Genomic DNA, 20,102 nt, shown 5'->3' on the forward strand with positions numbered 1-20,102 from the left:
TAAAAGGAGAGGCTTGAGCTTCAGGCTGCTGGAAAGTAAAGCGCTTGTAAAAATTAATTTTCGCTCTCAATAATGGAGGGATTTATATAGTGGAGTACACCTAGTTGCCAATGTTACCAGCCACTTCAAAGTCAACTGGTCTCCTAGGCAAGGAGTTCAACACTTGCAAGCTGATTGTTCTACAACTTGCCAACCCTGTCTGAAGCCGAGGGATGGCTGGATCCAAACCGGCTTTAGTGTCTCTGCCTTCTCCCATGCTGCAGAGTCAGGCTGCATCCATTAGCAGCATGGGACAGCGTACAGTTTGGGCCAGTAGCTGCGTCATGCCACTAGCTCAAACCCTCAATCTCCAGCAGAGGTCTCAAACACGCGGCCACTGAGGCAGATTCTTGCGGCCCACTTGATGATCGCAGCCCGTGCATAGGCCGCAGCAGTCAGCACTTTCAGACGATTTGCCGTCACTGCGCAGAGACAAGCTCTGTGCACAGCTATCGCAGCCGCCAGTCAAATCAGAGGACAGTAGCTGAAGCGTATGACGTCAACTGCTGCCTCTGATCGGCTGCCCGGCGAATAGTTGGCACAGAGCTTGACTCTGTGCAGCGCGTCTGAAGTAAAGTGCTGACTGACTGCGGCACCAGGGTCACTATCACCAAGGGGTCTGCGGGCCGAAAGAAGAACGGAGGGACAGCCAGGAGAGAAGGGAGGTGAGGTGTCCTTGCGGGACCTGTGTGAAGTCATACCCATGTGACCTGGTATCCAGCTTTGTTGGCTGAGGCCCCGCCCCTTCTGGTCACCTGGCTATGACCTCACACAGGTCCTGCAAGAGACAGTGAATCGTTTGAATAATACTTATGCAAATTCAAACAGAGGGAGGAGAACTATGAATATATTATCTGATCCTCAGCTGCTGTCACTCAAAAAGCAGTTAATTTTATAAACTTTACTTTCTTGGATTTCAAAACCTATACATCCGAGCTGACCACTACCGGTATGTATAGAATCAGCCTGATCGTGCCAGTATAGCACTGACTTGAGGTTATATACAAAAAATCCTGGTGATTGGTTCCCTTTAAATGCCTTTGAGGGGGTCTATAAATTAGAAGCCCCACACAAACCATCTTATTATAAAAAGTGCGATCCTTAGGGCTCATTCAGATGTCCATGCTCATTAATCTAGGATCACAATGCATGGACTGGCTGTGGCTATCCGGACTGGAGAACGGCAGCTTATACTGCTAGGAGAATCACACTTGGGTCAGAAGAGCCACAACCAGCCCATACATTGTGGTTTGAGATCCATCTGCATTAAAATAAGTTAAACTTTCCATGAACTAATGCAAAATAGGAAAAATACAAATATATCTCAAAAAGGTAAAAAAAGCAGGGTCAATTGACCAGTAGAAGCACCTGTGTCAGGTGTGAAACGTCCGTCATTTGTGCGCATCCATCCCTACACCTCCCCTACATGCCTTACGATTAAAGGTCCTCTGAATGTCTTCCACTGACCGGTGAGTTGCCTGCTTTTCTTACCTTTTTGAAGCTTACATGTCCTGGATCTTTGCAGTGCACCACACGGAGTGGATCCACCTTGGCAGCTTGTTTGATCAGCGTAACACTGCTACTAGTAAGCGGGTCTTCATAACAGCAGCAGCGCTGCGTTACTCTGATTCACAGCAGGGAATAGTGCCTGTTTTTTTGCTTCTTAAAATTGTGACTTTAAAAATATATATCAAAAGGGATATGAACTTACTCTATGAGTCAATAGAATAAGGCTATGTTCATGTGTCCAGTAATCATCCGTTAGAATGGATACAGCAGCAATCTGTTGGGAAAAAAGTTCTGTAAGCACAGCTGTCTGCCTTGAAAAAAAAACAAACTGATTTTTGCAGAATTTTTTTTTTTTTTTTAAACATCGGAGTTTATGGAAAACGGATCAGATAACTGATTGCTATTTAGCTTCCATTGGACACTGATCCAGTAAACAAAAAACAAATCCTTTACAAATGCAAGAAAAATGGATGGCTTAATAGCAGTCAGTTAACAGATCAGTTTTCAATGGACTCAAACTTTAAAAAAACAAAAAAAACACGGATCCTGCAGAAATCGATTTTTTCGAAACTGAAAAAAAAAAAAATAAAGTTGTGTTTGAAGAACTATTATCCCTAACAGATCACTGCTGGAGGATTATAGGACATGTAACATAGCCTTAAAAAAGTAAAACATATGGTAACAATTTTGGCAGGTTTGTATTTGAGGGGGGGGGGGGAATTATTTGAATTATTTGAATATGGGGCACTTTTTTATTTGATGAAACAGTATAAGAACTTTTTTTACAATGAGGTGTAGATTTTATTGATGCCAATTTGGATTTTTAGTGACCATCATTATATATATATATTCCATCTTGTGAAACTGACAAAAAAAAGGCAATTTTTTTTTATAGTGTCTACTGGAGTAAATTAATAGCATACCCATGTGTTTATTTACTTTCACTTACAGGTTAATCATTGGGGTGTCTCAGACGCCTGCCATGATTAACCTAGGACTTAGTGGCAGCTATGGGCTGCCATTAACTCCTTATTACCCAGATTGCCACCACACCAGGGCAATTCGGGATGAGCCGGGTAGAGTCCCGGGACTGTTGCATCTAATGGATGCGGCAATGCTGGGTGGCTGCTGGCTGATATTTTTTTAAAAATTTGGTGACAAACCGATTATAACCTATATTTGAGTGATCTTATAATTCCTACACAAGCTCTGATAAAGTCCAGTCTGACAAAAGGCCAGTGGCCGAAACGTCAACTTTTTGTTGACAACATCATATAACGTTTATTGCAAATAATTCTTTGATCAATAAAACGAATTTTGCATGGTAAATTCTTAATTGTCCTTTTTTGTGGGAGTAAATAGTGTGTTGGAGTTCTCTACTTTTTATGAAAATTTTACTCCAGAGCACCTATCAAATCGGTGACGCAGAGCTTCCTTCTCTATCTAGGCTGATATTTTTAAACTTAGGGGGCTCCCCATCCTGAGAATACCAGCCTTCAGCCATGTGGCTTTATCTCTGCTGGTAAAAAAATTTGGGGACCAACCGCACGCCTTTTTTTTTATTTATTTATTTTACTGCACTACATAGACCCGCCCACCAGCGGCTGTGATTGGTTGCAGTGAGACAGCTGTAATTTAGTGTGGGGGCGCATCTGAATGCAACCAGTCGCCAGCGGGCAGGTGAAGCAGGGAATACAAGATGGAATAATGAGTGGCCGACATGTTCAAAAGCAGGAGAAGCCGCCGGAGCAGTGCGTCAGCCGTGCAGCGCCGCGTCGGGTATCGGTCAGTGATCAGTGAGTATGAGGGAGGTGGGGGGGCGGGGAGACCGACAGAGAGAGAAAGAATAGTGCCGACCCATTCGTTGGATATTCGTCGAAGCGGATAATTTGGTAATCGATCATCCCTAATCATTTATTCTTTCCCACAATAAAATCCTATTGCAAACACATGTAGTATTGCTGTATTCTAAGAATGATACCCTTCATTTATAGATAAAATACAATTTTTTTTTTTAAAACTAAGACTTTTGACTGACTTTTTTTACTTGCAGGTGTGATACATAAAACTTAGTGTTACACAGGGCTGGGAGGTGAACACACCACTTCTCTCCTGTCGCATTCACAGTGGCTGATGTCAAGGAGACTGAGCATCTACAGTATAACAGTTGTATTCTCAGCCTGGATTGCAGTAAAACAGTAGACTGTCAGTGTTTGGCCGGTATGTCCGTTTTTACCATCAGAGTTTAGTCAAAGATTCATTTATTTTTGTTGGGGGGTGGGGGGAATAAAATAAAAATTCTCCAGAATTAGTTCTTCAGCAGTTCATAAAAAAAAAAAAAAAATGAAAAATATGGAGAGTATTCGAGTAGGGTGCGCTCACACGAGCATGTGACTCGCACGATTATTGGATCGCATCACCCGGCGCAGCTGGTTTTTCTCCTGACGGGAGCGGGTCTGCTGCATGTATTTCTATACTGCCGAAATGCTCCTGTTCAGTGAGGGTGCGGCTATACCGGGTGATACTGATGAGAGACTTGCCGAGTCACTCGCAAGTGTGACTCCTGCCTATGGTGAAAGATGGTAGACTGTCTAGCCTGGCTTGCAAGGGCTGCTCTTTAACAAGATGGCTAGATCCAGACAGCCTCAGTGCCCCACCCATGTAAAAAGCCTAGAGAGCAGGGTGCTCCTAAAGTGCCGAGACAACACCTTTAGCAACATTTCCCCCACTATTCTAGCTGTGAAATCCATCTCAGGATACCCACCTCATGTACCAATAAGGCACTATAGGCCTATCCCCAGACACAGTCTCCCATTCTCTAGCCCAGGGGTGGGGAACCTCTGGCCCGCGGGCCGCATGCGGCCCGCCAAGACCTTTTGTGCGGCCCCTGGGCAGATTCCCGGGGGTGGCAGTGCTCCGGCCACTGCTGTGATCTTATCGGGCGCCGGCCCTTTAAGGCTTCACAGGCGCTGCTAGCGCGAACCAATGAGCTCTTTCCCTGGCAGGTGCCAGCATGCTCAGCACAGACTTTGTGGGCGGGTTTAGTCCCACAGCAGCTTCATCGTTTCCTGCATTGTGCCGCCCGCTCTACACCCCTTCTCCCATGCAGCGTGCCTCAATCAGTGCTGTCGCTCCCTGCCCCTTCTCCGGTGCAGCTCCACGTGCTGTGTGCTGCCCGCGCTCTGCCCCTTCTCCGGTGCAGCGTGCAGCTCCACGTCCTGTGTGCTGCCGCTCCCCGGCGCTGTGTGCCGCCCGCTTTCTGCCCCTTCTCCGGAGCAGCGTGCAGCTCCACGTGCTGTGTGCTGCCCGCTCTCTGCCCCTTGTCCGGTGCAGCGTGCCCCCTGCAGTGCTGTGTGCAGACTCCCCAGCGATGTGGATCACCCCCACTGTTGAGTTCTCTCCAGTGCTCCTTCCCACCCCAAGTGCAGTGTACCCCCTAGTGAAGTCTGTGCTCTGCAAGTTCTGTCTGTGCCTCCCAGTCTCCTCCTAGTGATGTCTGTGTGCCCCTTCCCCCTCCTTAGTGATGTCTGTGTGCCCCCCTCCTTAGTGATGTCTGTGCCTCCCAGTCTCCTCCTAGTGATGTCTGTGTGCCCCTTCCCCCTCCTTAGTGATGTCTGTGTGCCCCCCCCTTAGTGATGTCTGTGTGCCCCCCCCTTAGTGATGTCTGTGTACCCCCCCTTAGTGATGTCTGTGTGCCCCCCCCTTAGTGATGTCTGTGTGCCCCCCCTTAGTGATGTCTGTGTGCCCCCCCCTTAGTGATGTCTGTGTGCCCCCCCTTAGTGATGTCTCTGTGCCCCCCCTTAGTGATGTCTCTGTGCCCCCCTTAGTGATGTCTCTGTGCCCCCCTTAGTGATGTCTGTGTGCCCCCCCCTTAGTGATGCCTGTGCCCCCCCTAGTGCTCTCTGTGCCGCCCTAGTGATGTGTGTGCCCCACAGCAATGCTTATGCCTCCCTGTGACCTAGTAATGTGTGTTCCCCAGCATCTCCTGTTATGTATATGCTCCCAGCCCCTCCTGTCATGGATATGCCTCAGTGTCTCCTGTGATGTGTATGCCCCAACCCCTCCTGTGATATATACATCACACACTCGGGTATATACATCACATTGGAGATGCTGGGGCTGTACATATCACAGGAGGGGCTGGGGGTATATACCTCTCAGGAGGGGCTGGGGGCATATACCTCACAGGAGGGGCTGAAAGCATATACATCACAGGAGGGAGCATATAAATGTCCCCAGCCCCTTTTGTGATGTATGTGCCCCCAGTGTCTTCTGTGATGTAGGTGTCTCTTGTGATGTATATACAGCAGTCCCAGCGTCTCCTATGTGATGTATATACAGCAGACCCAGCGTCTCCTATGTGATGTATATACAGCAGTCCCTGCGTCTCCTATGTGATGTATATGCCAACAGCCCCTTCAGTGATGTATGTGTCCTGTGATTTATACACTCCAGTCCCTGTGTCTGTTGTGTGATGTATATAGTCTACCAATCTTATTATCACAAAGAGTTGCCTGCGCTCCAGACCGAGACAAACCTGGAAAAGATAGAAGCAACATAAGTATCACCGAACATCACAGCCGCACCAAAGAGAAGCCGCTCCGGCCACCACAATAGGGGTGAGTTAATTAACTGTTTGACCAAATATAGTTGGTTCATTTTCACATTGATAATTTTGTGCGGCCCCCGAAGGTTGGCAGAAATTTCCAAATGGCCCCTGGCAGCAAAAAGGTTCCCCACCCCTGCTCTAGCCAATAGTCCCCCTAGTAGCCATGACCAGAATGTCCAAGGGGCTGAAGTGCAGGATCTATTGTAAGTGATAAATGACGTTCTCATACAGATGGTGTCTCACATAATTCATGTGAAAGACAATGGGGTGCTGCCGTCCAAAATGCTAGGTCTACTATCTAGTGACTAAAAAAATTAGATATCTTAGGGTACTTTCACACATCCGGATTTTTGCTCTGCGGCACAATACGGCGTTCTGCAGAAAAACCGCAACCGGCTTTTGTAACGCCGGTTGCGGTTTTTTTTTGCATAGACTTACATTAGTGCCGTATTGTGCCGCAGGGGCTTGCGTTCGGTCCGGGTTTTTGCCGCATGCGGCAAATTTAGCCGATGCCGCGGCCGGATCGATTGTTCCCTGCAACGTTTTTTGCTCCGGCAAAAAACACTGCATCGCGCCGCATCCGGCCGCTGCGGCGCATTTTTCAATGCATACCTATGGAGGCCGGATGCGGCGCGATGCGGAAAAAAACGCATCCGGCCGCCGCATGCGTTTTTTTCCACTGCGCATGCTCAGTAGCATGCCGCAACCGGAAAAAAACGGACGGGCCGCATGTAAAAACTTATGCAAAGGATGCGGTGTTTTCGCCGCATCCGTTGCATAGTTTTCACAGCCGGATTGAGCCGCAGTGCTCAAACCGGATGTGTGAAAGTAGCCTTAGTGGCTCATGTCGGAAGTTAAAATTGGTGCATCTTTAGGATTCTCTTTTCTCATGAAGTTACACCCAGGCGCTGAGCGAGATCCAGAGTTCTGGCACTATTAGCTTAGCAGATCTCTTTTTCTTGTTTAATATGCACCAAAATATTTTAAATGCTCTAAAGATTATTCGTTTCCTAGAGAAAGAGCTAAACCGCATTGTGAAAGGAAGTCCTGCAGTCACAAAGTGTAGGTCCAGCTACGATGAGCTGTAAGGGAGTGTCAATGGTCATACACACCAGCATCAACATATCAAAGACACACATGGAAACCTTATCTATGAAATAAAGTTGTCCATCATAGCTCAGTTTACACATAGAACTAAAAAAAACCTGACATGCAGCCAAAATCAAGTGCATAATAAAAGGATACGTAAAGTAGTATATACTTTATAGTAAAAAAGCACTAATAATTTGCAAAGTATTGAGGAAGAGTTTCAATTTTAACTGAAAACAGATATACTGGACAACTAAACCATATACAAGTAAAAATGTTGTTATTTAATAGATAATTGCAATATAAAAGGTTAAGGCTATGTGCGCACACTGCGGTTTTCTTTCTTCAGCAAAACGCACCTCTGGCAAACCCTCACCCCCACAAAAACGAATGCGTTTGACATGTTTTTTTCACTATATTCAATGGAAAAATGCAGGGGAAAAGAAAAAAAAAAAAACCCCAAAAAACAAATTGACACGCTGTTCTTTTCTGTATCCAAAACTGCAAAAGAAACAGCAACGTGCGTACACTAGAGATGAGCGAACCGGTCCCGGTTCGGCTCGAGGCCGGTTCGCCGAACGGGGGTCCCGTTAGAGTTCGGTTCGTCGAACGTTCGACGAACCGAACTCGAACGTATAGGCTATAATGGGAGGCAATCACAAACACATAAAAATGCATTATAAATGTACACAAACAGTTAATAAACATTGCCATAACACTTACCGGTCCTCGCGATCCCTTCTGCACTCTGTCTCCTGCCGCTATTCCATCCGATGATCGCTGAATCCTCCCGGTGACCTGCACTACCAGCAGAGATGCAGGACCTATCGTGACGTCAAAATAGCCATGTGACCAGTCACGTGGCTATTATCTCATTGGCTACAGACTGGTCACATGACTATGACACGTCATGTAGGACCTGCGAGTGCATCTCTCCGGTACACGGTGCACATATGTGTGTCGCCGTGTACCGGCGACATGCTCTAGCACACGGTCGACTCCCCGTTCCGTTAGGGACCGGCTGACACAGCCGGTCATTAACGGAGATCACCGTTGCCATAGCAACGCAGTTAGCGGTGACGTCACCGCTAACCGCGGCTCCGAGAGCACCGTTGCTATGGTAACGCGTCTGTCAGCGTTACCGCTAGCAGCCAGCAGTGATCACTCACGGAGTGAAGGCTGTACGCTGCTTCCCGATTGTAGTGATGATTGTAGTGAGGATGGAGGTTCCCCAACCCCAAGTGATGAGCTGGTGAATCTCATCCTTCCTCACTACAATCGTCACTACTACTACACTAGTGAGGATTGTAGTGAGGATGGAGGTTCCCCAGCCCCAAGTGATGAGCTGGTGAATCTCATCCTCACTACAATCGTCACTACTACTACACTAGAAAGAAAGAAGACAGAAGAGCAGGATCGTGGAGGGCTGACAGGGGGTAATAAAGATGGAGTCTCTAATGTGTGTGTATTTATTTCTATTAAAGTATTTTTTCTCTGTGTGGTGTCTTTTTTTTAACCCTTTATTGGAGATTCTTAATGGCCGGGTCAAACGTGCCTGACATTAAGAATCTCTGGCTTAATACTGGCTGGTAAAACAAAGCCAGTATTAACTCATGATTACCCAACAAGCCACCCGGCTCCAGGGCTGTTGGAAGAGTTGGATACAGCGCCAGATGATGGCGCTTCTATGAGAGCGCCATTTTCTGGGACGGCTGCGGACTGAAATCCGCAGCAGAGGCACCCACAAACCTCGGGCTAACCTGTGCTGCGGATTCCAATCCCCAGCTGCCTAGTTGTACCCGGCTGGACACAAAAATGGGGCGAAGCCCACGTCATTTGTTTTTTAATTATTTCATGAAATAAGTGAAATAATTAAAAAAAACGGGCTTCCCTATATTTTTGGTTCCCAGCCGGGTACAAATAGGCAACTGGGGGTTGGAGGCAGCCCGTGGCTGCCTGCTGTACCTGGCTACCATACAAAAATATGGCGAAGCCCACGTCATTTTTTTGGTGGGCAAAAAACTTCTGCATACAGTCCTGGATGGAGTATGCTGAGCCTTGTAGTTCTGCAGCTGCTGTCTGCTCTTCTCCATACAGACAGACAGCAGCTGCAGAACTACAAGGCTCAGCATACTCCATCCAGGACTGTATGCAGACGTTTTTTGCCCCCTGAAAAAATTATGTGGGCTTCGCCATATTTTTGTATGCTAGCCAGGTACAGCAGGCAGGTACGGCTACCCCCAACCCCCAGTTGCCTATTTGTACCCGGCTGGGAACCAAAAATAAAGGGAAGCCCTTTTTTTATTATTTCATGAATTTCATGAAATAATTAGAAAACAAATGACGTAGGCTTTGCCCCATTTTTGTGTCCAGCCAGGTACAACTAGGCAGCTGGGGATTGGAATCCGCACCACAGGTTGGCCTGAGCTTTCTGGGCCCCACTGCTGCGAATTGCAGTCTGCAGCCGCCTCAGAAAATGGCATTTTCATAGAAGCGCCATATTCTGGCGCTGTATCCAACTCTTCCAGCACCTGCCTGCTATACCTGGCTAGCATACAAAAATATGGCGAAGCTCACGTCCTTTTTTGTAGTTTTTTGGCAAAAAAAAATAAAAAATGCTTCCCTGGATTTTCCATTGCCAGTGAAGGCAACACCAAGCAGTGGGGGTTAGCAGCCAGTAGCTGCTTGGATTACCCTTAGCTAGCAATACAAAAAATGCAGCGGGAGCCCATATATATTTTTTTTAATTATTTATTTAAATAACTAAAAATAAAATGGGCTTCCCTGTATTTTGATTGCTGGACATCACAGTGCTGTAAAAATAAATCTTTAAAAAAATGACGTAGCGCTCCGCGGTATTTTTGATTCTCAGCGCAGATAAAGCAGACAGCTATGGGTTGCCACCCCCATCTGCCTGCAGTTACCTTGGTTGGCAATCAAAATACAGGGAAGCCCATTAATTTTTTCTATTTAAAAAATAGTTAAAAAACAAAATACGTTGGGTCCCCCCATTTTTGATAGCCAGCTAGGGTAAAGCAGACGGCTGTAGCCTGAAAACCACAGCTGGCAGCTTTACCGTGGTTGGGGATCCAATGTGGAGGTCCCCTCAGGCTCTTTTTTATAATTATTTTATAAATATTAATAATTACACAATAAAAGTAGGGTCCCCCCCAAATTGGATCACCAGCCAAGGTAAAGCGGACAGCTGTGGTCTGGTATTCTCAGGGTGGGAAGGTCCATAGTTATTGGGCCTTCACAGCCTAAAAATAGCAGGCCGCAGGCACCCCAGACGTGGCGCATCCACTAGATGCGCCAATCCTGGCGCTTCACCCCAGCTCATCCCGTGCCCTGGTGCAGTGGCAAACGGGGTAATAAGTCGGGTTGATACTAGCTGTAAAGTCACCTGAGATCAAGCCCAGCAGTTTGTGATGTCATGGCGTCTATTAGATACCCAACATCATAAACTGTCAGTACTAACAAAAACAAAAAAAATCGACAAAAGAAATTTATTTGAAAAAAAACAGTCCCCAAAGCATTTCCTCTTTCACCAATTTATTGTAAGAAAAAAAATAAAGGGGTCCCACGACGACTCTGGACCGTCTAGAATATGGGGGGGGGGGAGACACTCAGGGAACGTATCCCCCATTTTCTAGGAGTGCGGACCCTTCATGTGAGGAGTGTGGGTGCAATGAATCTGCACTCACTCTTCTCGGGTCCACAGCAGCAGAGTCCATGTCGTAATGGTTGCTACCAAAGCTGCAATGCCCTGCTCATGAGGTAAGGGCATGCCTAATCAGGAGAACTACTGTAGAGGAAGCTCTGCTCACTGGTATATAGGTGCTCAGAGGTAATAATAGATAAAATTAGTGAGTAACCTCGGCACTTTAAATCTCCCAGACTAAGTCAGTAAGTCACAATGGATAGTAATGCAAAAATCACTTTTTATTGGTCCGTATTAAGAAATTTTTTTTTTTCATAAGCATATATGTTTTTGTCCAAAACAAGTTACAAATGACGTTTCGGCCTGAGCCTTCGTCAGATTGGACTTATCTGCATGTAATCATGAAAAATGACAATAATCAGTATCACATAAGAGTGAGAGAACAATAACATAAACTCTAACAATGTAGAGGTACAATTGGCATGCAGCAAAAAAATTGCAACACAGCAAAAAATGAAACACATGATACAAATGTCATAATACAGTACAAGGACAATATAGTAATGACAAATATGGGGTCAGAGTAGGCTTAGACAGCTCTGGTACGAAAGAGATGTCAATCATAAAGTAACATGTGCAGTAGGTGTAGAGCTACAGTATGCATGGCAGAGCTAATGGGTAGACTGACCATAGAAAAAGAACGGAGAAAAAGTGGAGACAAAAAAGTGGAGACAAAAAAGTGGAGACAAAAAAGTGGAGACAAAAAAGTGGAGACAAAAAAGTGGAGACAAAAAAGTGGAGACAAAAAAGTGGAGACAAAAAAGTGGAGACAAAAAAGTGGAGACAAAAAAGTGGAGACAAAAAAGTGGAGACAAAAAAGTGGAGACAAAAAAGTGGAGACAAAAAAGTGGAGACAAAAAATGGAGAAAAAGTGGAGCACCCTTTGGTGCCTTTCATGTGGCACTAAGGGGTGCTTAGCTTTGTATTTAGCCAAAAAAATGAAAAAAAAAAGACGTAGGGTTCCCCCTAGTTTTGTAGCCAGCTAGGGTAAAGCAGACGGCTGTAGCCTGCAGACCACAGCTGGCAACCTCACCTTGGCTGGTAATCCAAAACTGAGGGCACCCCACGCTGTTATTTTAAATTAAATAAATAATTTAAAAAAAAAAAAAAAAAAAAAAAACACGTAAGGGTCCCCCAAAATTGGATCACCAGCCAAGGTAAAGCAGACAGCTGGGGCCTGATATTCTCAGACTAGGGAGGTCCATGGTTATTGGACTCTCCCAAGCCTAAAAATAGCAGGCCGCAGCCACCCCAGAAGTGGCGCATCCATTAGATGCGCCAATCCTGGTGCTTCGCCCCAGCTCATCCCGCGCCCTGGTGCGGTGGCAAACGGGGTAATATATGGGGTTAATACCAGATGTGTAATGTCACCTGGCATCAAGCCCTGGGGTTGGTGAGGTCAGGCGTCTATCAGATACCCGACATCACCAACCCAGTCAGTAATAATAAAAAATAGACGACAAACACATTTTTATTTGAAAAAACACTCCCCAAAACATTCCCTCTTTAACCAATTTATTAGAAAGAAAAACAAATCCAGGTCTGGTGTAATCCAAGGGGTTGCCATGACGATCCACACTGTCCCAGTCAATGAAGAGCAGGATGTTCCCCATTGGCTGGGAGAGCAATGTAGTGACCTGAGCTAACATCAATGGGTCAGCCCAGGTCACTGCAGGGGATGACAAGTGCTGCTGTCAGCGAGGTACATTACCTGCGCTGATCTCCAGCACACCGACAGCCCCTGTCACTGAGGTCAATGACCGGCGCCTTCACATCAAGTATCGCGAGAGGTCCATGACGTCACCGCCAGTGTCAGTCTCGGGTCGGAAGCGATAGGTGATGTGACAAGCGGCGGCCATGGAGGACAGTGACAGCGCTGAGGTCGGGATGGCGGGACTTCATCACCGCAGGTAAGCCGAGCGGGGGGGGGGGGGGGGGGTGAGAGTGTGTGTGTGTGTGTGTGTATGTATGTGTATATGTATGTATACATGCCGCGGGCAGGAGGGGGCGGAGTGAGCTGAGCGGGAAGTGTGGGCTTCCTGCACGTAACTAAGATAAACATCGGGTTACTAACCAAAGCGCTTTGCTTGGATACCCGATGTTTATCTTGGTTACCAGCTTGTGGCAGGCTGCCAGCGATGGCTCCTGCACACTGTAGCTGTAAAAAGCCCTGCTTTTTGCTGCTAGAACCGTTCTCGAACGTATCTAGAACTATCGAGCTTTTGCAAAAAGCTCGAGTTCTAGTTCGATCTCGAACAGCCCCAAAAATCACTCGAGCTTAGAACTGGAGAACCTCGAACCGCGCTCAACTCTAGCGTACACAGCCTTTCTGACTTCTCAGACTTAGCTGGGGAAGGAAATGCATGCAGTTTAGTGTAAGGCCTCTTTCACACATCAGTTTTTTGGATCAGTCACAATCAGTTTTGTGACTGATGCAACTGATCTGAAGAAAGAAAGAAAGAAAGAAAGAAAGAGAAATCGAAAAAAAGAGAAAGAAAGAAAGAAAGGAGAAAAAAAAAAAAAAAAAGAAAGAAAAAGATCAATCATGACCAGAAGTGAGTTTACAACTCTTCTGGGCATGCTCACATATAAAAACGGAACCACTCGACAGATGACGACGGATCCAGCGCCCATAGGCTTCCATTACAACTAACAATGGATGGCAACGGATCCACCGCTATCCGTTTTTTCGACACACAAAAAATGTTCCTATGGACGTTGTGTCAGTCACAGTTGTCAACAGATCCGTCGTACAATGGATGCAACGTCAGCCCATCCGTCGCTAATACAAGTCAATGAGAAAAAAAAAACCAGATACAGCGCTGGATCTGTTTTTTTTCACATTTCAACGGATTGTGACTGATGGCAAAAAACGGATGTGTGAAAGGGGCCTAACAAACTGCACTGTGTGCACAGGGCCCTAAAAACATGAGCCCCACAGATAAGGGAGGCGACAAACAGCAGGAGGAGAAAAATTGGAGTAATGTAGTGCAAATACTGAATCCAACACATGTTAAAGTAGATGTTGAGGTCACTAAATATTTAGCTCCAAAGTTATAGAATTTCAAAGCCACAGGGGCAAATTACCAAATACTATGTTAGTACATTAGTTAAAAAAAAAAAAAAAAAAACTAAACTAGAGACAACAAATCAATAGGCTCAGGGAATCAGAAATTACCCATGTGGTTCTCCTCCGCTAGAATCGTGCTGAAACGCGTGACGAGGTCTGGTGCCATCCAGTGGGAGGAGTACCACAAGAGTAATTTTCAATTTGCTTAACTTACCTCATCCTATTGATATCTGTTTATCTCTAGATTAGTATTTTTTTTACTAATGTACTAACATATATTTGATCATTTTGCCCCTGTGGCTTTAGTATTCTATAACTTTGGAGCTAAATATTCAGTGACATCTACTTACTCATGTGTTGGATTCAGTGATTACATTTTATGCTACTTCTGTCTCCTTCTGCTATTTGTTTCCTTGCTATAGCTGTGGGACTCAGGAGGTTTTTTTAATCTTTTAATTGTGGTCATCAAATAAAAGAACATTTTTACTTATATTTGGTTTAGTTCTATATGTATCTGTTTTCACGTAAGACTAATAGTTTCTCACCACTAGAAAACAGTTTTCAAAAGCACATTTACACTATCACTTTCATTCTGCCTAATAAATCTAAAAACAGGAAGTGTACTGTATAATTAATAATATAGAATATATATATATATAGAATATATATAGAATATATATAGAATATATATAGAATATATATAGAATATATATAGAATATATATAGAATATATATAGAATATATATAGAATATATATAGAATATATATATATAGAATATATATATATATATAGAATATATATAGAATATATATATATATATAGAATATATATATATATATAGAATATATATATAGAATATATATAGAATATATATATATATATAGAATATATATATATATATAGAATATATATATATATATAGAATATATATATATATATAGAATATATATATATATATAGAATATATATATATATATAGAATATATATATATATATAGAATATATATATATATATAGAATATATATATATATATAGAATATATATATATATATATAGAATATATATATATATATAGAATATATATATATATAGAATATATATATATATAGAATATATATATATATATATATAGAATATATATATATATATATAGAATATATATATATAGAATATATATATATATATATAGAATATATATATATATATATATATATAGAATATATATATATATATATATATAGAATATATATATATATATATATAGAATATATATATATATATATAGAATATATATATATATATATAGAATATATATAGAATATATATATATATATATATAGAATATATATATATATATATAGAATATATATAGAATATATATAGAATATATATATATATATAGAATATATATATATATATATATATATAGAATATATATATATATATATATAGAATATATATATATATATATATATATATAGAATATATATATATAGAATATATATAGAATATATATATATATATAGAATATATATATATATATATATATAGAATATATATATATATATATATAGAATATATATATATATATATATATAGAATATATATATATATATATATAGAATATATATATATATATATATATATATATATATAGAATATATATATATATATATATAGAATATATATATTCTATATATATATTCTATATATATATTCTATATATATATATATATATATATATATATATATATATATATATATATATATATATATATATATATATATATATATATATATATATATATATATATATATATATATATATATATATATTCATTCTATATCTATATGCACACTAACTTCCAGTATGTATGTATGTATGTATGCATGCATGATGAATGAATGAAGGTATCATCTAATTGTATTAAAGATAAAGTATGTGATATTCATGTATACCCTTCAACACTGAACCACTAAGAAGAAAAAGTAAAGCAGTCAGGATCGATACACAGGTGATATGCAAAATACCAAAATAAAAAAATTTGAAATAAAACAATTTTCAAAAGATTATGATTAGTGCTGAGCGAGTACCAAAAAGCTCGGGTGCTCGAGCCGAGCATCCCAAGATACTCGTGTACTCGGCCCGAGCACCGAGCCCAATGTTATCCTATGCGAGACCCGAGTATTTTTAAGAAATGACCCCCCGGCAGCATGTAGAAACCCTAAAAATGACCCAAAAGTCTCAGAAGAGTTCTCAAATGACATGGCAGCAGCATGGGGAAGACCCCTTGAAGCATTTATCACTCAAAAGTCACAGCTGTGAACAATTTTGTCCGAGTTTTACGCCATTTTTTACGGACTCACCAGAAAACCTTCCAAAATGACACCAAAATGAATTTTCATGGCGGAAATGTTAAGGGCACATACCCAATAGTGAGATAGAGCTGGTGTATGTTACTTTCGGAGATTACATGAAAGATTTTACGTGAAAACATTGTGTGGCACTCCGATGTCCCTGAGAAGAGACGTACATGAAGGCCTCTTGAGTCTAATGTGCCCATTTTGAGGAAGTGAGTCTTTGTAGTATTTTCCTTTGCCAGGGCAGTCCAAAATTGTGAGGTTCACCAATGCCCCTGCATAGAGACGTGCATGATGGCCTGTAAACCTGAAGTGCCTATTGTAAGGAAGTGGGTCTATTGTAGTATAGCCCTTAGGCAGGGCAGCCAAAAATTGGGAGGCTCCACATTGTCCCTGGATAGAGACGTGCATGAGGGCCTGTAAACCTGAAGTGCCCATTGTAAGGAAGTGGGTCTATTGTAGTATAGCCCTTTGGCAGGACAGCCAAAAATTGGGAGGCTCCACATTGTCCCTGGATAGAGACGTGCATGAGGGCCTGTAAACCAGAAGTGCCCATTGCAAAGGAGCGGGTCTCCTGTCACTGTAATGCCCTTTCTGAAAGAATGGGCGAAAAAATTTACCACTGGGGGTATACCTGAAAACAACGGCCTAACTATTGTAACGGTTATCATGGTGGCGCATGAGGAAAAGGAGGAGCAGTCCAGCGATTAGCCAAAGTCCAGAAGTGTGTACCCATGGGTGAGTGGAGGTACATGGCAAATTCCCGTTACAAACTTTAAATTCCGCTGTAATTTGCTGTTGGTGTGTGTGGTGAAGTCTGGCCCAATCCAACCCTTGTTCATCTTGATCAGAGTCAGCCTGTCAGCATTTTCAGTTGACAGGCGGGTGAGTTTATCTGTAATGATTCCACCTGCAGCACTAAAAACACGCTCTGACAAAAACGCTAGCGGCAGGGCAGGCCAGGACTTCCAAGGCGTAGAGAGCCAATTCATGCCACGTGTCCAGCTTGGATACCCAATAATTGTAAGGCACAGAGGAATGTCGGAGTGCAGTTGTTCGATCTGCAAGGTACTCCTTGAGCATCTGGGCAAACTTAGGATTTCTTGTGGCACTACCCCGCACCTCAGGGGCTGTGGTACGTGAGGGGCTGAAAAAATTGTCCCACATCTTAAAGACTGTTTCCCTACCTCTGGCGGATTGGACTTGTGCCCTTCTCGGCTGTACGCCTTGGTTGTCCACTGATTCCTGACCTATGCCGCTAGCGTTTTTTGAAGGGAATGCTTTGCCTACTTCCGTGACTATGGCCTTCTGGAACTGCTGCGTTTTGGCTGACCTCTCCGCCTCGGGAATAAGAGACAAAGTTCTCCTTGTAGCGTGGGTCTAACAGTGTTACCAACCAGTAATGATTGTCGGCCAAGATGTTCTTAACGCGAGGGTCACAAGACAGGCAGCTTACCATAAAGTCAGCCATGTGCGCCAGACTCTTAACAGCCAGGACTTCAGTAGCCTGACCAACACGATGACTGAACATGCTGTCCTCCTCCTCCTCATCTACCCTGTCCTCTGGCCAGACACGCTGAACCGAGGATATGACTGGTGTGCATGTCATATCCTCAATTTGGCCGGAGAGTTGCTCCATGTCTTCATCCTCCTCCTCGTCATAGTCCTCCACTGCACGTTGTGATGACACGAGGCTGGGCTGTGTGTCATCACCCACACCCACTACTGTTTCTTGCTCCAACTCATCGCGATCCGCATGCAATGCATCATGTTTGTTTTTGAGCAGAGACCATTTTAGAAGGCAGAGAAGCGGTATGGCGACGCTAATAATGGAGTCATCGGCGCTCACCATCTTGGTGGAGTCCTCAAAGTTTTGGAGGATGATACATAGGTCGGACATCCATCTCCACTCCTCAGGTGTTATGTGTGGCGTTTGACCCATTTTCCGACGGCTTACGTGATGCAGGTACTCAACTGGCCTCTTCTGCTCACATATCCTGACCAACATGTGCAGAGTTGAATTCCAATGCGTGGGGACATCACACACCAGTCTGTGAGCCGGAAGATGCAAACGGCGCTGAAAGCCGGCAAGGCCGGCTGAAGCTGTAGATGACTTTCGAAAATGTGCAGACAGGCGGCGAACTTTTACCAGCAGATCAGACAGCTCTGGGTATGACTTTAGAAACCACTGAACCACGAGGTTGAGCACATGGGCCACGCATGGAACATGTGTCAGCTGGCCTCGCCTCAAAGCCGCCACCAGGTTCCGGCCCTTGTCACACACGACCTTTCCTGGCTTTAGGTTCAGAGGTGTGAGCAAGTGATCTGCCTGCTGTTTCAGAGCTGTCCACACCTCTTCTGCATTGTGGGGTTTGCCTGTTGCCGCTTCGCCAAGGCAGTGCTGCAGTGTTTCCAACTTGGGACTGGTGTGGAGGGTAAAGTGGATGAGGATGTGCAGGAGGAGGAGGAGGCTGAGGAGCATGACATTCCGGAGCTGTAGAGTGTGGGTGAAACCCTGACTGAGGTAGGGCCTGCAATCCTTGGTGTGAGAAGGACGTGTTCCGTCCCTCGCTCAGACTGAGTCCCAGCTTCCACAATATTAACCCAGTGTGCCGTCAACGAGATGTAGCTGCCTTGCCCACAAGCACTTGTCCATGTGTCTGTGGTTAGGTGGACTTTGGCTGAAACAGCGTTCAGGGCACGTGTGATGTTTTGTGACACGTGGTTATGGAATGCGGGGACGGCACACCTGGGAGAAATAGTGGCGGCTGGGGACCGAGTAACGTGGGACAGCTGCCGCCATCAGGTCGCGGAATGCTTCTGTCTCCACCAGCCTAAAAGGCAACATTTCCAGCGCAAGCAGTCGCGAAATGTTAGCATTTAGAACTGTGGCATGTTGGGCGTTGGCAGTGTATTTGCGCCTGCGTTCAAAGGTTTGCTGAATGGATAACTGAACGCTGCGCTGGGACAAGGACGTGCTTGATGATGGTGTTATTTCTGCAGGTGCAGGGCTGGAGGAGGCTTGTTTGTGGGCAGCATGGACAGGGGATTGGCTCGCATGCACAACAAGCGAAGACGTAGCAGTGACATCAGCAAGCACTGCTCCTCGACTCTGTTGTACATCCCACAAAGTCGGGTGCTTGGCTGACATGTGCCTGATCATGCTGGTGGTGGTCAGGCTGCTAGTTTTGGTACCCCTGCTGATGCTGGCATGGCAGGTGTTGCAAATGGCCTTTTTAGAATCATCTGGAGCCAACTTAAAAAACTGCCAGACTCGGGAAGACCTAACATTTGTACAGGCACCTGGTGTCGTGTTGTTGTTCCGGGGAACGGTTGCCTGATTTCTGCCTGGGGCCACCACCCTGCTTCTTACTGCCTGTTGGGATGCTACGCCTCCCTCCCCCTGTGCACTGCTGTCCTCGCTCTGCATATCCTCCTGCCAGGTTGGGTCAGTTACTGGATCATCCACCACGTCGTCTTCCTCTTCCGCATCCTGCTCCTCCTCCTGACTTCCTGACAATTGTGTCTCATCATCGTCCACCCCTGGTTGAGACACGTTGCCAACTTCGTGAGAACGTGGCTGCTCAAATATTTGGGCATCTGTACATACGATCTCATCATGACCCACTTCAACAGGAGCTGGCGAGAGGCCAGAATGTGCGAATGGAAACATGAACAGCTCTTCCGAGTGTCCAAGTGTGG

The 20,102-nt window shown here is 44.2% G+C and overlaps 1 protein-coding gene across 11 annotated transcripts in view; it reads right to left on the bottom strand.

The window, feature by feature from the left end:
• CASK (calcium/calmodulin dependent serine protein kinase) overlaps window positions 1-20,102 on the bottom strand; it is a 431,912-nt gene that overhangs the window by 248,372 nt on the left and 163,438 nt on the right. For 5 of the 11 annotated variants that reach the window (XM_075335532.1, XM_075335528.1, XM_075335526.1 and 2 more), the window contains exon 6: window positions 1,751-1,822. The exons of the other annotated variants lie outside the window; for them this stretch is intronic. In XM_075335532.1, the coding sequence (XP_075191647.1) occupies window positions 1,751-1,822 (72 nt within the window). The remainder of the gene's footprint in view (window positions 1-1,750; window positions 1,823-20,102) is intronic. 11 annotated transcript variants of the gene reach the window in all.

Source organism: Anomaloglossus baeobatrachus, chromosome 2 (assembly GCF_048569485.1).
Source record: "Anomaloglossus baeobatrachus isolate aAnoBae1 chromosome 2, aAnoBae1.hap1, whole genome shotgun sequence".
Lineage (NCBI taxonomy): Eukaryota > Metazoa > Chordata > Amphibia > Anura > Aromobatidae > Anomaloglossus > Anomaloglossus baeobatrachus.